The 18,176-nt window shown below is 38.9% G+C and overlaps 1 protein-coding gene across 1 annotated transcript in view; it reads right to left on the bottom strand.

Annotated features, from left to right (window-relative positions):
• Nucleotides 1-2,711: 2,711 nt before the first annotated feature.
• TEC (tec protein tyrosine kinase) overlaps nt 2,712-18,176 on the bottom strand; it is a 28,483-nt gene continuing 13,018 nt past the window's right edge. Inside the window, exons 2-17 of the mRNA XM_036382223.2 lie at nt 17,132-17,233; nt 16,031-16,112; nt 14,369-14,497; nt 12,955-12,995; nt 12,302-12,483; nt 11,295-11,360; nt 9,508-9,562; nt 9,266-9,345; nt 8,587-8,720; nt 7,686-7,760; nt 6,814-6,985; nt 6,434-6,650; nt 5,842-5,906; nt 4,776-4,894; nt 4,267-4,424; nt 2,712-3,620 (exon numbers count right to left, since the gene is read on the bottom strand). Of these exons, the coding sequence (XP_036238116.1) occupies nt 3,543-3,620; nt 4,267-4,424; nt 4,776-4,894; nt 5,842-5,906; nt 6,434-6,650; nt 6,814-6,985; nt 7,686-7,760; nt 8,587-8,720; nt 9,266-9,345; nt 9,508-9,562; nt 11,295-11,360; nt 12,302-12,483; nt 12,955-12,995; nt 14,369-14,497; nt 16,031-16,112; nt 17,132-17,233 (1,755 nt within the window). The 3' untranslated portion in view covers nt 2,712-3,542. The remainder of the gene's footprint in view (nt 3,621-4,266; nt 4,425-4,775; nt 4,895-5,841; nt 5,907-6,433; nt 6,651-6,813; nt 6,986-7,685; nt 7,761-8,586; nt 8,721-9,265; nt 9,346-9,507; nt 9,563-11,294; nt 11,361-12,301; nt 12,484-12,954; nt 12,996-14,368; nt 14,498-16,030; nt 16,113-17,131; nt 17,234-18,176) is intronic.

Here is an 18,176-nt window from a genome sequence, read left to right as displayed (position 1 = left end):
CCCAAAGTGCTACTAACACTGAAGACACTCCAGTCCACATCTAAGGTTTGCACTCTTCCACCATTTTTTGCTAGAAGCTCTTGCTCTTGCAATGGAGCAGAAGATCAACTGTGTTCAACACTACAAACTGAGCTTCACCCACCTTTGCTGTAACACAGTGTGCCTCCTGGTCTGGTCTGTCAGTTTTCAACATTACTACAAAAATCAATAACCTGGTAGAAAGCCACAGTATAGTTTGCTTCTAAAATAATTTTAAAATACAAGCTTTCAGGTTTAGATGTGTGCAAGCTGAGGCTTCCTGTATTTCCTGTGAGTTTACTCTGGAGGAAGGACAGGTTTAGTTCTACCAAACTCTCTATCCATGTCCAGGTCTATGCAGTTCACAAGTTTAAGAACAGTATTTGGAAACATCTCCCTATCTATATGGAAAATCAGTTGCTTTGCTAAATCTGATACAATCTATTAATATTTGTGTGTTAATTTTGAAAGTCAAGACAAGCAGTCTTAACAGAGATCCCCTTAGCAGTGCAAGAGAAAGTAGATTGATATTTTTATGGCAATATTTAAATACTTCATTTGCTAAGCACACTGCTGTTGCACAAAACAAAACTACAAGATCAAAATATGCAGCCAGGTTTACTTACAGGTAGAAAGAATCATGTCTGGTTATCCGTTTATATTAAAATGAAAATGCAAACCTCCCTTCATCAGCTGTGCCAGTAAAACAGCCCAAACTGAGCTCTTTCCTCTGATACAAAGCATGGTAAACCACAAATATTGCTTGACCACGCCTACTCACCTTTTATTTAAAAAAAAGACCCAAACAGAGTAGAAGGAGAAAAAATGGTCTAGTATCAAACATTTTATAGAAAAAAAAACTTATTAAACTGTTACCACTAGGTCTAACTATTTCTTTTAAAAAAAGTAAAAAACCCACAGCAGATATAAATCACAGAATGGTTTTGTTCAAATGGATTTTTGACCCCAACATTTGACTGAATTCAGTTATAATAAAAATGGGAGAAAGGGCTGAAGTTGCTTAAGGATGACTGAGCTCATCCAGAAGAAAGGATGCTACAGCATTTCAACCTGCCTTTGAAGATTCCAGGAGAGTCAGCAACACAGCTGCCTCCAGAGGAGTTCTGATCCTTTCTAAAATTAACCACCCAAGGCTACATTAAATTAAAAAAATTAATTCATCTAGAAACTGGGTGCCTCAGAGTTCCTGACATCCTAAGTATCAACCCCAATACCAAGTAGGCAGAAATTATCTTCAGGTACTGGGAAGAGGCAGGTGAAAGAGTCAGATTCAAAGCACCCATCCCACTGAGAAAACTGCTGCCAAACCTCCACACAATTAGGGTGTGTTTTATAATATAAATTAATGATAAATCATTAATTATTGCAAAGAAATAGGCTTAAGGTTCATTGCAAGCAATTAATCTGATTTTCCTAAGCTTCATTTGGATTTTAAGGGAAACATTATTACTTATTACATGACATGTTGTTGAAAGAGTTAGCAGCACCATACTTTGGAAGATCTTAAGAGAAAGTGAGGTTCAAAGGAGCAGTTAGGGAAGGAAAGATGTGCTTGGCTTACCTTAAATGTTCCACATTGCTTTTTCCACTACTTTTTCTACCAGGTAGAGTAGAAATGCATAGATTTTCCCTTTCAACAATACTTGCTGTTGGTATTGATTGGAAAGTGGTTTTGGACTCAGCAATTTGACAAGTTAGTTTGCATGGTTGGAATAATCTCTGAGACTTTGTCATGAAGGAAATAGGCATTTGAACTTTTCTGGCAGCCTGTAGCTTTTCAATAGAATAGCATGAGAAAAGGAAAGCACTTCTCCCAAGAAAGAGGAGGCTTCCTCCTTTTGAACATAAAGGCAAACATTAAGCAAAGCAGTGTGGGAATCTAAACATCTCTAAAATTGATTACTGAAATACTCCCATGCAATGTATTAAGCTAACTATGGTTGCTCTTAATAACTTCATTGGAAATTAAATTCATCGTACTTCTCTCTGACTACTTGCAAAAAAAAAACTTCTGGTGCAATCTATTTGCTATTATACGTGGCACAACAGCACAAGTAGCAACAGAAAATGAAAAATTTTAATAGAGCTCCTTAGAAAGTGACTACAGTGAAACAGGAGTACAAATAGTCCTCATATGCACTGCTACAAAGTGAGGTTAACTGAAGCAGGCTTCAGTAAGACTGTGGAGATGTTAGCCTCCAGCAGTGGGGACAGGGCATGTAACTTCCAAGGAGAGTTCAGGTAATGCTGAACATTTCATCATGGCCAAATTCATTTAAATATGCATTCATTCTACCATATACATATATAGAAAAAAAGAGAGAGTGTATGTATACACACCAAAGTGTATATATATACATATATATATATATATGTACATATCTGTATATTCATATATACATGCACTACCAAAATGCCATATTCATGTGAACAATTAGTTGACTGATGATGCATTGACAGTAAATTATAGGCTACAAATTAGTTGGTTCCAAACAATAGTTAACATTCAGTTTATTTACACACACATGCAGTATGATATCTTCTGTCATGAACTGAAAGGTTAGATCACTGTATGTACAGACAACAGACAGAAACACGAGCCCTCCTTAAACACATTCGAGAATTTCTTTCATTTATAGCTCCTTGTATAGAATTGTGTGTTTAAGCGCAGGAAAAAAAAAAATTTTGCCTGAACATTTCAAGACAAAAACCCCCCACTTTATATAAATAAATGCATTAAATTTATATATTTACAGTACATACAGCATATAAATAATTTTCTAATTGATCCAAAACATGGTACTATGGTTCACTCACAGCCAGTTGTGGTGAATCTTGGACTTATTTTTCATTAGTAACATGAAGACTAAGCATGGGAGATCTCTGGTAAACCAACTTTACAATGACTCCAGGCATACCATGGCTCATGAAGCACAGCTTTTAGAGTGTTGTGCTAAACTGAGCTGGCAACAACTTACTATGTGCAAATGAAAGAGGTGCATTTCATCTTCTTGATTAACACCCATCAACCAAGAAAAAAACGTTTCTGGAGAATCTCTGGAAACATTTCAGTGTCAGTAAAAAGCCATTTATAGATAACTTCCATTTTTAAGCATGCAAATCACTACTAATGCTACTGCCCATGTAAGGAGAAACCCAGAAACGTGGACTGTATGTACATGAACCCAACCCACTAAATATAAACGAGGTTCCTGGCCTCTGGCCACATTTTCTCCCTCCATTAAGAGCTGAACTTTACAGCTATGCTGACTTTTCAGAGAAAATACAGAGATTGCTAACATTGCTGAAGATACTGTGCTCATTTCCCAACATAATGGAAAATTCTCCTTGTCCTGGAGTGCATCAGATATTACAGGTTCCCCACATTGTTTATTTAGCAGCATCCAACAGCTTACAGGATCAAGTTCTTAAAAAGAAACTATGAAGGCACATATCTCTGGGGAGTGCCTTATTTTCTCTGCTTGTGCTGCTGTTGCCTTTTTTCAAAAAGCATCTTCGCCCTCTGCAATGTCAATGATTGCATGAAGCAACTCTTCAAAAGTCGGGCGTTCCTCTGGTTTCTAAAAATAAAAAGCATGCACAGATGTTATCAGAAATCAATAAATTTGTGTTGATTTTGATAGATTACTGGACATATCATCATTCTTTGGTGAGGATTTAGCATTTTATTAAGTATTCAATGTAAAAATATTTCCTTGTCTGGATTTTGGGATGTGCCACTTAATCTCAGTAAGCAACAATTTTCTTTATGCTTTGAAAAAGGCATAAATAGGTGTAGCTGGACTACACTCTTTATATAATTCATTATTTTGCATAGTTTTACACCTTTTTATTTTTCTTCCCCATTCCCACTCTTCCCCAATGAACTGCTCCAATCTTTCTTTATGAAGTTGTTCATGCTCCTAAGAATTCTGGGTGTCATTCACTGATGCCTCTTTTAAATCAACTTTATTTTCTTACCTCTGAAATGAGAAATGATTTAATTTTTTTACTAAATGCCTTCACATACTTAATCTGACTGTTCATTTATTTTATAGAAATTTCTTCAATGTTTTGTCTTATCAGAGTTCAGTCGCACATGAATAGCTGAGAGACCTGGATGCATTCAGAACACTGCTCTAGAGAAAATAACTGCTGTTTCTAGATCAACCTTTATTTCAATTCAAAGACCAAAAAAAATTTAAATATATGTATATGAATACATACCTCCTGCCAGCACATCATCATCATTTCATACATCTGCTTACAGGCCAGTTTGGGCCGATACAAGCGATGTCCTTGGCTAACCATTGTTACCACTTCATAGTTGGAGCTTTTTTCAAAAGGCATTTTTCCTTCTGTATATACTTCCCACATTAAAACACCTGGGGGGAAAAAAAAAGAAAATAAATAACTTCGTAAACATATGTGTTCATTAAACATGTGTGTTTATTTTGAGGCCTGGACTCAGGCTTTCTGATAGATAAATAGTTTGAGATCCATATTCTAGACACTTTTCACATGTGTCATCACTGAAAATGTGTTATTCTAGTAGCATGGGGTTTAATGAATAACAGAACTAAATGTGTCTCTGGAACTTTATCACTAATAAAACCATGGCAAATGATTTCTCTGAGCTTCTTCTCAGATGTCTGAATCCTTCCCAATAACCAGAGCTTAACTGCTACTGATAAAATATAAAAAAAACCACTTTCATTCCATGATGAATATCTTACCAAATGACCAGACATCTGACTTGCTGCTGAATCGGCTGTAATTAAAGACTTCTGGGGGACACCATTTCACAGGAAATTTAGCCCCTGAAGAACTCGTGTACTGGTCATCAAGGACATACCTAAAAAAACCCCACAAAAAACAAAACAAAAACACCACCACAAAAAAAAGAACAAGAAAAAAAAGAAAAAAAAAAAAGGAGAGACAAGGAGAAACATTATATCCTTCTGTCAGCCTCCAAACCTGCAAATTTTAATTTAGCTTTGGCTTGGAGTACTAGAAGCTCATATTGCCACCTAATGGCCATGGGCGTTAGCATCACAAGATAAAAATAGCTTCCCTGGGGCAGTACTACTGCTTCAGCCACGACTCTGTTCGTTTTTCGTATTACCCCAGAGTTCTTTCTTGTGATTTATTAGCTACACAACACAGGTCTAGGCCACCTGCTAGTTAAACGTCTCTATTATGAGAGAAAATGAGGGAAAAGCAGAAATTTCATGTTCTGTTTTTCAGCAGCCAATCTGAGTTCAGTTGTCAGGGGACATAGAAACTTAGCAAGACAGAGATGTGGCAAAAGTCAAACCACGGTGCTTTAACACCTTTCTTGGAAGAGCTGCTCCCACCACTGCCTCACCAACACATCACCCACACAGGCACTAACAAGGGCAGGAAATTAACCCCCCTCCAGATCTCAGCATCTCCCAGCCCTTCAGCCAGCACAACTTTGAAACATCGAACCCAAGAGAGTCCCAGACTCACTGAATAGCCTCTTTCTAACATCTATTTAACAAAATACAGTTTAACTATTATCTCTGCAGCAGCTCTGCTCTCTGAAACACAAACTCTGTCTTTTTTAAAATGAGTAAGGAAATCAACACAGAACCAGCAAGCATTAAAGACACTAGAAAAGAAAAAAGCAAAACAAAGCCCAAAAAACCAAAAAGAAGAGGCCAAAAAAGATCATTTTTGTATGCAATTTTGCTTGGTCTGTGTTGCCTTTGGGCTAAGTACAAGGCTTAGATGAATTTTTCCAAATCTCTATAAATTCCTTTGCACAGTCACACATACCTTGTCATTCCAAAATCTGAGACTTTGACCACTCCTGAGTCACTCACCAAACAGTTCCTGGCAGCCTGCAATGGGAATGGTTAGAGCTGGATGAAAACTCGGAGTCTCTTGCAGACAAATTACAGCAATCTAATCATGTCTTTGTATTCATTGCTTAGCAAGTTTACCACATTCAGTGGTGTATTCTCATTAGAAAAAGTACATGTGCATCTCCTCTTGATAGCACCATTTTCACAACTACACTATTGTGGAAAGGATCAACAGAAAAAAATATCTTCTCAAGGGATTAATGTGTGGTAAAAATGGCAGCAATATAGAAAGGAGATAGGCTGTTATATCAGCACAAATTGCTACTATTTATAAACATTTCAGAGAGATTTTATTCCATTTTCTTGAGAGAGAAAAATCTCTCATGATTTTCTATACAGAGCAGTTTTAGAGACTTGACTAGACCATAAAGAGCCAACTTCATGCACTCAATTTTCTGCAAGGACAGAAGCAGCTGTAAACAAACAGGCCATTTCAAAAAAGGAATAAGTACATTCAAAAATAAAAATTTCAAAGAGGAATGTATTGCCTAATGGGATGTTACCAGGTCTCTGTGAATAAAGCTGTTCCTCTCCAGGTACTCCATTCCCTCACACACATCCTGGCACATAGTAAGCAGAGTGTCTTTACTCAAAACTCCCCGTTTTTGTCTCAGGTAATTGAGAAGGCAGCCATGCTCCATGAACTCTGTCACGATGTAAATGGGCCTCTGTTGTGTGCACACACCATACAGCTGAACTAGTTTAGGATGTGTTAGCTTCCTGAAAAGATTGAGATCATGTCGTTATTACTTCCTCCATGCAGTGCTAGTTCGACAGCACACAAAACTGCAGAAATACCACCTCCTCCAGAGTTTTATTTACAATCAGTATAGAGCATCAGAGGTCTAGGACTGGAAATCAAAGTGCCAAGCACACTACTCACATCATTACTTTAGCTTCTTCAATGAAGTCCTCTTCATACATGGCACCTTCCCGAATTGCCTTGATGGCCACTTTGTACTGCGCCCTCCACTTCCCGAGGCGCACCACCCCGAACAGACCGCTCCCCAGCTCCCTCATGAAGGTCAGTTCTGAGGGGTTGATCTCCCACTTCTCTGTAAAAAAAGTTAACAAACAGTTAAGGAACCTACAGAGCTGGTAGAGGATAAGGAAGAGGAAAGAGAAACTGGACTAGTAGCAAATTAAGGAATTTAGGTAGAAAATGTCTGAGAATTAACTTTAAAACGGAACACTTCTGTACATTACAAAACAAACTTTTAGGTAAATGGGACCTTTAAGCAACTCCTGACTAACACAGCAGTCAAAATTCAAACTTTCCTGAGATCAGTAATTATGCACTGATATTATCAGATTTGATTTCAACAAAATGCCACCACAAAGTTGTGCCAACGCATAGAAGTTGCTCACATCACCACACTTGAAAATGGCTATTCTAAATTTGCATTTTAAAACAGTAACCCTTCAACAAAGACCAAAGGGTCAAGTCTGAGTCAGAAGTCTGGAGACTAATGAAGGAACCAAAGGCACAGCTCTCTAATAAGGCAGAGCTCAAGATATCCATGCAGACAGCATGGAGGAAAAGACCAAATTCCCCTGGAGCACCAGCGGCACGTGGTGCCTCCGCATGCTGATACTCTGTGCAAGGGTCTTGAAAGTACAGCTGGGACCAGTGTAAGTTCATATAGCCAATCACAGCACAGAATCAGATCTTTTCAAAACTTTTAGAAAGTACTGTAGGATCTCAGCATACATAAAATCATTAGATAAGTGTAGATGAAGATAACAGGCAATCACCATAGCTGAATCCCGCTGTTGTGGGTGCTGTCGTCCTCTTTGGGGTCACCGGGTAACGCAGCCTGGTAACGAGACCTGAGGTTCAATGACAATTCAAGAGACACAGTTTACTTCTGAAATAGCACCAGGCAGCATCTCAGCCTCTTGTTCACTGCAGACTACAATTAAGAATATGTAGAAAAATCAGTTATAATAAATGAAAAGTGGGAGTATGTTTTTGGGGTGTGTTTTCCAGGACATCATCAGGAAATGCTGAGCCGTCTGAGTTTGATGTAAAAATCTGGAAATTATAGATCTTGAGTGAGATTTATGCACAGACCAGACTTGGAAAAAAGAAGTATTAGTATCTGTGCCTTGAACCCAGTTCCTATCCTCTTCCCATTCCATCATACAGTGGGCAGAGACCAGCATCAGCCATCAGTTATGGATCTGGAGTAGGGATTTTCTAAACAACACATTATTGTTTTCCTCAACTGTTTGCTGTATGGGAAGGTTAGATTATTTCAAGTGGCAGTGAGGAGCAGGTAAAAAGGTAGAGTATGGAGAGTTTTCTGGGGAAGTACCATCCCTATCCATCTACTGTGAGTTACAGGCAGCTGATAGAAACACTATGTGGAGCTGAGGGGACAATTTTTCCTGACTTGTTACAACTATTTTTCTGTTACTCTGGGGCAGTAACATTTTATATAGCATACAGATCTAGATCTAGATATAGACACACACACATAAAACCTTTCAAATTACTATCATTATTGAAATAATGTGGAACTGCAGTGTTTCATTACTTCCCTGAAAAGGAAGGATACACAAAACCCCCCAAAATATTTCATTAAAACAATAAAAGGTCTCACGCTCCTTTTCAAATCAATATTAAGTGATAGAAAGAATCCAATCCATCTACCTGCTGCATTATGGCTGTGATATTCAATTATTTCTGGAATGGAGTTAAAGAGATGTTTTTCTGCGAGGTAGTACTGTTTTGGTGATGTCACGGTTTCTTTTATGTGATAGTGTCTTATTCCTGATGAACCTTCCCTAGGAAAAAAAAAACCAACAATAACAATTAGTAATAATATCATGTCATTTGTGGTGAATTTTTTAAGAGGAGCACATTGACAAGAAAAAGTAAACTGAAAGGGCCAGCACAACTGCAGAGCACCATATGCTTTGGGAATGGCTTGAATATCAGATATCCTAAGCACTGGCAACTCACCTTCATCTCAGTGCTCCAACCAAGTTGAAGATTAACCCAGAAAAGGTTAATTTTCAGCCCAGTGAGCTCCCCAGTCCAGCTCACACATGCAGACACAAATACAGGCTGGCAGGAGAGAAGAGACCAAATGGGTTGGGAGAGCAAATCCTCCTCCTGTGGGTGGGGGTTAAGGTCTATGCTGGATTAAACCAAATGGGAGCTAACCATGGAGTTGGGAAGTTCATTTTAGTCACCCATCTTTTCTATCATAGCAGCCCTTGTTTCTTTATTGAGCCTTCTCCTTGCTTTCTCCCAGCCAATGAACTTGGATACAGATACAAACAGATTCAGATGAGATAAGGTGTGCAGAGAAGCCACAGAAACTCACCCTCCAAATTTTGTGTAAAGGGAAACAGTATACAGGCCAGGCTGACTGGAGTCTCTCACCACAAAACCACCTTCTTTATCCTAAAACATAAGCACATTGACAATTCTGAGCAACTGGTTTTAAGTTACATGATTCTTTCACTTGGTTCCAGGATATGCACTTGCAAAAATAAGCCTCTGCTTTAACTGAAGAAGCAATTAAAGTGAATTTCACAGTTGATTCTACCAGGCTGATGTGCTCACCTCATTTCTGAGGAGCTGCTCTGCCTTGCTTCTGTTCAGGTTTCGGCTGTACCACCTGCAACACAGCATCAGTAAATAAAACTTCCCCAAGGTGCATGATTTGCCTAAAATGCTTTAAGCAAAGTATTATGAAGCTGGAGACTAAATAATTTTATGATAAATGAAGATCAAGAATTGAACCTTTGATAACATGCAAAAATAAGTCTCTACTACACTGTGCAGTTGTCCCATAAAAAAGCCCTGAAACAAATCCATCCCACAAAAACCCATAAAACTCAGGGAACTGATGTAAGTTTTTGGAAAAAACACTTGTCAAACATGCCCAGGCTGATGGCAGCAGTTGCTGTGAAGAGCAGCCCAAGGGGAAGGCTGGCAGCCCTGGGGAGCAGCTGTCTGCACACCACTCAAACCACCCGTGGAGCTGCTGCCAGACTGCTCTGCCATTCAGTGTCTCCACACTTCTGGGCTCCCAGGGAGGACCCACCTAGCACAGGGGAGGCTGAAACTCTGAATTAAGAGCCATGGCTGCACATCTCTGAGCTCTGTGCTGCATGGGCAGGTTAAAGCAGCTACAGCAGCACCACCATGTCAGCCAGTCACAGAGAATAACAAAAAAAGGAAAACCAGGCAGTTTGCAAATGGTGTGGTGCAGTTGTTTTGAGCTGTGCTGTTATTTCTGTAACCAAGCAGGGAAGTGGCACAGCAACCTTTAATCAGATTGTGCCTGTTCAGGAGACAGTGGTTTCTTGCAGTTGGTACATGACCTGGAGTAATGCTCTCTGGACTACACAGAGACTCAGAATTTTGGCCCCAAGGTGGTAAAAGCACAAAGTGGCTGGACCAGATAAGGCAGTCCAGTTCCTTCCTTCCCTTTCTGCCAGCCCTGCAGCCCAGCCCAGAGCTGAGCAGAGCTCTTAGCAAGAGTTCCTAAGATGAGAAAGCAACAAAGAATTCCCTCTAGTCAAGCTAAGGGCAAAATCCCAGATGAAATTCTGTCTTCTGTCAAAACATGGCAAGTAGAAACCATATGTAGCCGAGAGCAAAGTTTTGGAGTTACTAATATAACTTTGAAATTTGGTTTTGTTTATTATTTTCTTACAGCTCCATTTTATCACATGAAGTATGCCCTAAATTCTCAGACATAGCAGTTTATCCTATAATGATATCTGAGCATCAAGAACAGGTCTGGAGACTATCATGTTAAATTTTACCCTGATGTCTTAAATAAGTACTCCCTGATTAAACGTCACCTGGAAAAAGAATTTAAAAAAAAGCTAGACATTTATAGCTGTTAAGTTACATTGAAATCTGAAATGCATCGAATTACATATTTTCTTGAAAACTAGAGCTTCCAAAATATTCAATCTTTTATGTTTATTTGGAGTGACTTCCACTGTTTTCTCCTCTACTGTTTACTGCTACAAACTTTGGACAGACATGTCACTTTACTGTTAAAACAACATTTAGCACACTTAAAATGGGTAAATTTCCTTCAAAGTTTCCCTTTGTCTACCAGAGAATTAAGAGGGGAATTTTGCTTTAACCATGATAGCCTAAATACCACAGGCTGATGGCTGTCTCACTGACTTGATTCTACATTATAAATCCCAACAAAATCAATGAGAAGAATCTGAAAAAATATATGCCTATTTCAGTTGTTTAAGTTTAACCTCTAGGTGCTACCATATATGAGCCGTTGCTTTCAAAATGTTAAGAACACATTGTCATTCTTGAAGCATAAGTTTCATTTCATGATACTCCAGATTTTAATTCAAGCATTCACTTACTCATATTGATCAAGGTTGTTGGACTTCTTTCCTGTTACATAGTTGCTTGGAATATATCCTTGTTTTCTAAAAAAATATAGAAGAGATCATCTGAGTGAAAGCGTGTCAAATTGCATGCCTAGAAGATAGTTGTTCCATTCTGCTAATTACCAGAGGTCTCTCAATGTAATTTATTAATTACTGACCCACCCACTCTACTACTGATTATTCAGAAACTAATTTTCTGCATCAGCATTTCCACATTAACTTTCAGCACCCCTAGAAAACTGTCATGGGCAGCAAAAGTGTCCAAGAAAACCAACAGAAGGGATGAAGGAAAGTGAGAAACTCTCTGCTGCTCTGTCACTCTTCTGCACTCAGAAGTCCCAGTCAGTCAGGGGAAATATGTGTGGAGCCTGGCACAGCCTGATAACTCACAATTACCCATAACATATGGCAACAGGAACCTGATAAATATTGAAATATGAAAACTTTCATCTTTGAAACCGCAGGGAAAATTCTAATACAGGGCATGTGAAGCTGTAGTCATTACAGCATCTCACTGTAATTCTCTTTCAACTTATTCAAAGATTGTCCCTAATGATCCAGCTATTAAGTAAAATGATGATTATTCAAGTCTGGAAGTTAGAGCCTGCTGAGCTAAATGTTAACCATATTGCTCCCTAATGAGATGTTCCCCAGGGAAGTGGGAATACTTTACCAGTCTAGTGAGGTTTCAAAGGATGGCTGGTGTTTTAATTGTGGAACTATAAAGTTGGAAAGTAAACATAATTGGAAAGACTTCCAGTTCTGGAACTGTCTTTGCACTTGGGTCCCACAATCTATCTGTCGAGTACTGCCCTTTTAAATATTGGGTTCTGCATGAGAATACATGGATGAGATTTCAGAGCCCGGGCCCAATGTAAAGTCTAATGCTGTTATTTCTTTATACATAGTCAATATGAACTTCTACAATATGGAAATAGACTTTTGAACTTTGTAACAAAAAATAAGGAACTCATTTTTACCCATATTTGTCTCTCGCCTTCCACCAATGAATGTCGTTCTTCTCAATCACTGTATATTCTTCACCTTTCTCTAATCTTAAATCATGGTGTTCTGTAGGTTCAAAGTCATACATTGCTACCACTATCTCCTCCTCTTCCTTCCCATTTTCTTCAACTGGAGGAACAGGTGGTGGAGGCCTTCGCTGAAAACAACACAACATTATAAAACTATCATTACCATTATAAATTATCATTATCATCCCATGCTGCTCCACCTTCCCTCCCCATCTACCCTTACCATCCCACCAGTGCATCCTGGAGGCAAAAGCTGGGCTAGGCCCCTGGTGGCCTGGGGGCCAGCTGGGGCTGGGGAGGCAAACCATGCAGGTGCCATCCATGGGGCTTGTTTGTGCTGCAGGCCTGCAGCTGCCAGTACAGAGCAAAGCTGGCTGGCATTTGCTTTTTGCCCACATCTTCCACCAGCAGTACAGATACAGCTAACAGATGCAGTTAAATTTCAGTGGGATTTTTTTCACCCTGAGATAGAGCATAGTGCCAATTGTTGCATCCAGAAAAAGACCTTTGCTCCAGGATACAGCAAGTATTTTGAGAAATGTAAGCACTTTTTCAAAAAGTAGTAATTATCTGTTCAATATTTTAAAGATTCTACCTACCGCACTTTTTTCTGGCATTGAAGAGGACAATCTCATTACATCTATAAACAAAGCACAGGAGAGGATTTATGCCTATTCATTTAGCTATAAATCTTAAAATTAAATAAAAGGTTTAAATTTCAGATTAGGCTTGAATATCTTAACAAGCCTTCAGTATGGCTTAGATATTCAGAAAGCAAAGACAACTCATATTAAGCTATAGGAAAAATGGTTAAATATTCTTGCAAAAACATCCTAAATCACCCAGCAGATTTGGCAACATCTATGCCACACCAGAGCATGCCACAGAGAGCTCTGAAACAGTTCCTCAGATGCAAAAATTTATGAGAAATAAAAAAGGGATAGAGATGAAAAAGGCATAAGACAATGAAGCCGTGTTCTTGTCAGCATGATGATCTAAAAGTCTGTTAGTATTTAACATCTAGCCCTTTTAAAATACATAAGCCCCTGAACCCTGCCTTGCTAAATAATGCATAACAGTTGTATGTATTTTCTTATTATATGTCTCAGATCCATTTTTTCCCCCTGCAATGCCTTTTTCATGCATTTAAAACACTGAGCTAGGTCATGCTTTTCACTTTTCTGAATCAGATCAGCCATGAGGGCCTGTTTATTCTGCAAGTTTTCTAATGTTAATAAATCCCCAGGTCCCCCTGACTGCCTGTGCACACATAAGAAATTACTGGGTGCCACAGATTTAACTGGGAGATAAGCAATGGCTCAATTTCTTTCCCTACAACAGAATTTTCTTTAAATCAAGGACTGGATAATTACTAGCTCCTTTGTTGAACAATATTGCAGTGCCACAGCAGTGCACAGTGCAGCATCCACTGCTGAATCAGCAGAACCTGCAGTCTGGAGCCTGGAAAAAGGTCACAGCTCATCCAGGTTCAGCACAGGAGCATTTACAAACTCTGAGGAAATTCAGTCCAGTGTCTGTAAATATATTAAACCTTCTTGTATCATTATTAGCTTGGTGTAGGAACACTGAATGCAATGCAGTTACTATTCTTTCACATGGCTATGCAGAGTTTTTAATAAATAACTGAAGAGCTGGCAAGATTTGTAGCTGAATCTTTTTACCATAAGGTTTTATCCTCAGTCTAAGGTAAACACTTGGTCAAATAATTTTCAAGTGGGAGGAAAAAACCAAATGAAATTCAGCAACTTCAATAATTCCTTTCAGATTTAGCTAAGCTTTTTTCTTTTTTGCAAGGCTAATTTGCTGGCTTTTCTACTTTTTTACCAAGAATTATTGGTAATTATTTTTGTCTTACTTTAGTCACAGTACCAATGATTGACTCTGCTCTACAAACTTGCCTAATACCAAGGGCATTCAGGTGTGATGACAGAATCACATAAAAAAGCAGAAAAATGTGCCAGAAGAACTTCATAAGAAAACATATGTACTTACTGTTTTCAAAAAGACTATATTTTTCACAACCAGGTGCTAATTTTTCTGTCTGCCTACAGCATTGATAAATTCCCTCTGTCCAGAATTTAGGATGATATTTTACCATTATATTGCTGTTGTTCTTTATTTCTACAAGAAGATAAAGAGCATATATTGAAAGATACAAAAAAAGAATTCTGCAAGAGGGTAATTTTTAATACATATTACAATATCTTTAAGATGAGGCATAATCTTTGCTTGCCCTTACTTTAGCATGGCATCTCTTCTTGCAAGTTTACATGGAGGTGATGAAACAATCACAGAGGATCTATTTAAGGTAGTAACTTTATTCCAGCAGGGTATGCCATATTCCCCCCCTTCCCCAGTCATCCTAGGAGGGGTTTGGTGCATCAGTGAAAGGAGACCCTGCACCACTGGGATCAGTAAGGCAGCTGTGTAGGCTTTGGGAGCTCTGCCTCCTCCTTTGTTGCTGTTGCAAGTGACTCAAATTCATCTACAAACAGTGTTCTGGAGGGAAAGAGAGCTGATATTTATCTCTATTCCATGGCACAATTCATCATTTTGGCCTGGAAGGCTGCTTACCCCATGCTATGGGCTTGCTCAGTTTCAGAGGTCACTCCTTGCCCCCTGACCCCAGCCCAGAAATAATTTCTTATTACTTTACAGACCACCTGTAATTAATGTGAGTACCTGATGGTGAGAGAGGGCACTAAGAGGCAAATTTAAAAAACCACCTTTACTCACTGTGAAAGCAACTATCTAATCACATCTCAGCAGAGATACCTCCTATCATTTTACATCAGCTTAAGGCCCACAATATTGTCTAGCTACATCCAAACAAAAATTTCCAGTGATGCCATCAGCTAGCTTGGATAAACTTTTTAACTCATTGTGCAAAAGCAGAGTCAAATTCTGATTGCAGCTGCACTTCACAAAATCAAACTAGATCAGTCTGAGTATGTGAGGCTCTCATGACCTGTTACCACACCCTGTGTATGCAAGCAATGAAATTAAAGCAAGGAAAAAATTAAAATTGGTAGATATGAGCAGTAGAAACTCTACCATTTCATTTTTGTAATTTGTTGTGGGCTGATGTAGCCAGCAGCTAAGCACCCATGCAGGCACTCACCCACTCCCACAACCCAGTGGGATGGGGGAAGGAATAGAAAGAACAAGAGATAAAAACTTTTGGCTTGAGATAAAAACAGTTTAATAACCAAAAGAGAGAAAAAAAGAGCCCAGAAGTAATGTAAAGTAAATCACTCACCATCTCCCACAAGCCAACCAGTGCCCAGCCAGCCCCTGTGCAGCAGATAATAGGGAAGGGAAAACCCTAACCCCTGACTTCCTCCACCCCAGTTTTTATTGCTGAGCTCAATTTTATATGGAATATCCCTTTGGTCAGACCAGGCCTGCTGTCCTGGCTGTGTCACCTCCCAGCCTCTTGTCCATTCCCAGGGTGTGGGGGCAAAAGAGGAAGAAAAGGCAAATTCTCCATGCTGTGCAAGCACTGCTCAGCAGCAACCACAACACTGGTATGTTTTTAACACTGTTTTGGCCACAAATCCAAAACACAGCACCAAGTTAAGTCCAATCCATGCAGACAGCTCAGGCAAAGCTATCTGCCTATGTTAGGGTTTAAGTACAAGCAGTTCCAATTACCTTCTTTCAGGTTCCTCACCCACTGATCCCGGCTTTGTGCACTCGGTGCAAAAATATAAAGTGTATTAGCATCATATACAACCTGGAGGGGAGAAAAGAAATAATCAACATACATTAACCTCATAATGTTAATTCATTTCTTCCTAAAGAAACAGAGTAGGACAAATAACTTACATTTGGCAAAATTAGTGTATTCAGGCACAAAATGCAGAAACTGGGAAAGGTTATTAAGGTGTATTATTCAGATATGATGTTTTCAGGAGAATTAGGAATAATTTTGTAATGGTATATTATCTTGTCAGCATTCCTTAAAATGCTTACTTCACGCTTTGCTTTGTTCATTCGTCACTGTGCTTTTTCTAAAAACAGCTCTGTTTAATGAATGAAAGCTACTTTGCAATCAGACATTCTCCCATCTGATTCAGTATTGCTCTGGAGTGACTCTTTTTTATTTCTCCACTGCTTGTATTGGCAGAAAAAGAGTATTGCTGTGGCAAAAATGGATCAGAGTCAATGCTGCCCCTCTCCAGCAGTGGAATTCCTCCTCACTCCAACCATTCCCTCTATAGTAAGGAGGGAATAGTAAGCATCCAACCCCCACATTTTTCTTTTTCCCCTCTAAGCACTTTGTTTTCTGTTTTCATTTCCATTCAATTCACAGTGAAGCAGGGAAAAAAAAAAAGCAACAAGTTAGTTATATTTTGATTTTCTTATTCCTATATAATTTCATGGCAATTAGATTTAATTTAATGTGAAAGAATGAAGACTGGTAAATTGAGCTGTCAGCTCTCTTGTTCCAGCAGAGAAAGCAGGGCAAGGCAGTTTCCAGTCAAAATTCAAGCTGAGAGGGTGAGGAAAAGAAAACAACCAAGTGTCTGTGGCCCAACTCCCAAGGGAAGGGGCTGCAAGGGCAGCAGAGCTTGCAGGGGATGTGTTTTAACCACTGATTCTGAATTACCTCCCACCAGCCCAAAAGAAACAGAGAAAGGGCTCATTATTTGGAATTGACAGTAATTTTAGATTAAATTGGTTATGTCCAAATGATTTGGTGTTGTTGAAAAGAGCACTTTAATTTATGTAGTTTATATTTAGAAAACATACCTGAAAAGGATATTTATTTTGACATGGAATAATACCATCATTTTTTACAACTTCTACACATTTAATCCTTGATATATCCACAGATCCTTTTCTGTACTTTTTCTATAAGAGAAAAGAAAGAAAGAAAACACTTGTTAAAAGATAACCAATTTATCTAATTATCTTTTTTTTTTCAGCAGAGGCATCTTGATTTCTTTCCCACTTATAAGAGTGATTTCACTTTATGTGACTTTAACTGAAGAAGTTGTCTGAAAACTGAAAGTATAAAGACCTAAACTTGTGAAAATGCCCAGAGTACAGTAAATTTGCTTAGTGAAAAGTACCAATTCTTTATATAGAAAATTTCCAATCAGATGTGATTGTAAGCTTAATATACTCTTCTTTACAAAAAATAACTTGAGAAAAAAGAAGTGCTTCCCCCTTGCTGAGTTTATGATTAAAACTGGTATCATCTCATCTGCTTCCCTGCTCTGTTGCTGAAGTGCTCCACCATTTGGAGGCTTCTGCAGTGTTCCACTAAGGTTCCAGAGAAATTTGGATGCTACACAGGCAACACAAGTCCCTGATGAGACAGAAGGCAGAAGATACAGGTGTAACCCTGGACCAAAGTGGGGTCTGTATTGAAGGAACTTCTTTGAACAAGGCTAGCAGAAGTCCAGAGAATTCAAAAGCACAGACTAAATCTGAGATTTAGTCACCTTCACTGATAATTATGAGTATTTTAAAGAAGGCATAGGTGCTCAGCAGGCGCTACACTGTGTATGGAATGACAGTGTAGCTCAACACTCTGGAGAGGCAGCCCCTTGGAAGAAGAGCTGATAATGAGAGGAAGGTGTACTGGGCTTTAGTCTGCACTGAAATCCACAGAAAGACTGTACAGTGCCACCTCTCACTTTTGGGACAACCGAATCTCTAATAGGAGAGGAAGTTCCTACTGGAATCCAGAACAAAAACATAGCAGTAGCAGCTCATGGCTGGTACTGAATTAATACACATCAAAAAAATTGATTTGCCAAGCACCTCCAGAACATCCAGTCCAGAGTAC

This window comes from Molothrus ater, chromosome 4 (genome assembly GCF_012460135.2).
Source record: "Molothrus ater isolate BHLD 08-10-18 breed brown headed cowbird chromosome 4, BPBGC_Mater_1.1, whole genome shotgun sequence".
In the NCBI taxonomy this organism is placed as follows: domain Eukaryota; kingdom Metazoa; phylum Chordata; class Aves; order Passeriformes; family Icteridae; genus Molothrus; species Molothrus ater.
Note: the sequence above shows the minus strand (reverse complement) of the source record. Positions and strands in the feature narration are given on the sequence as shown.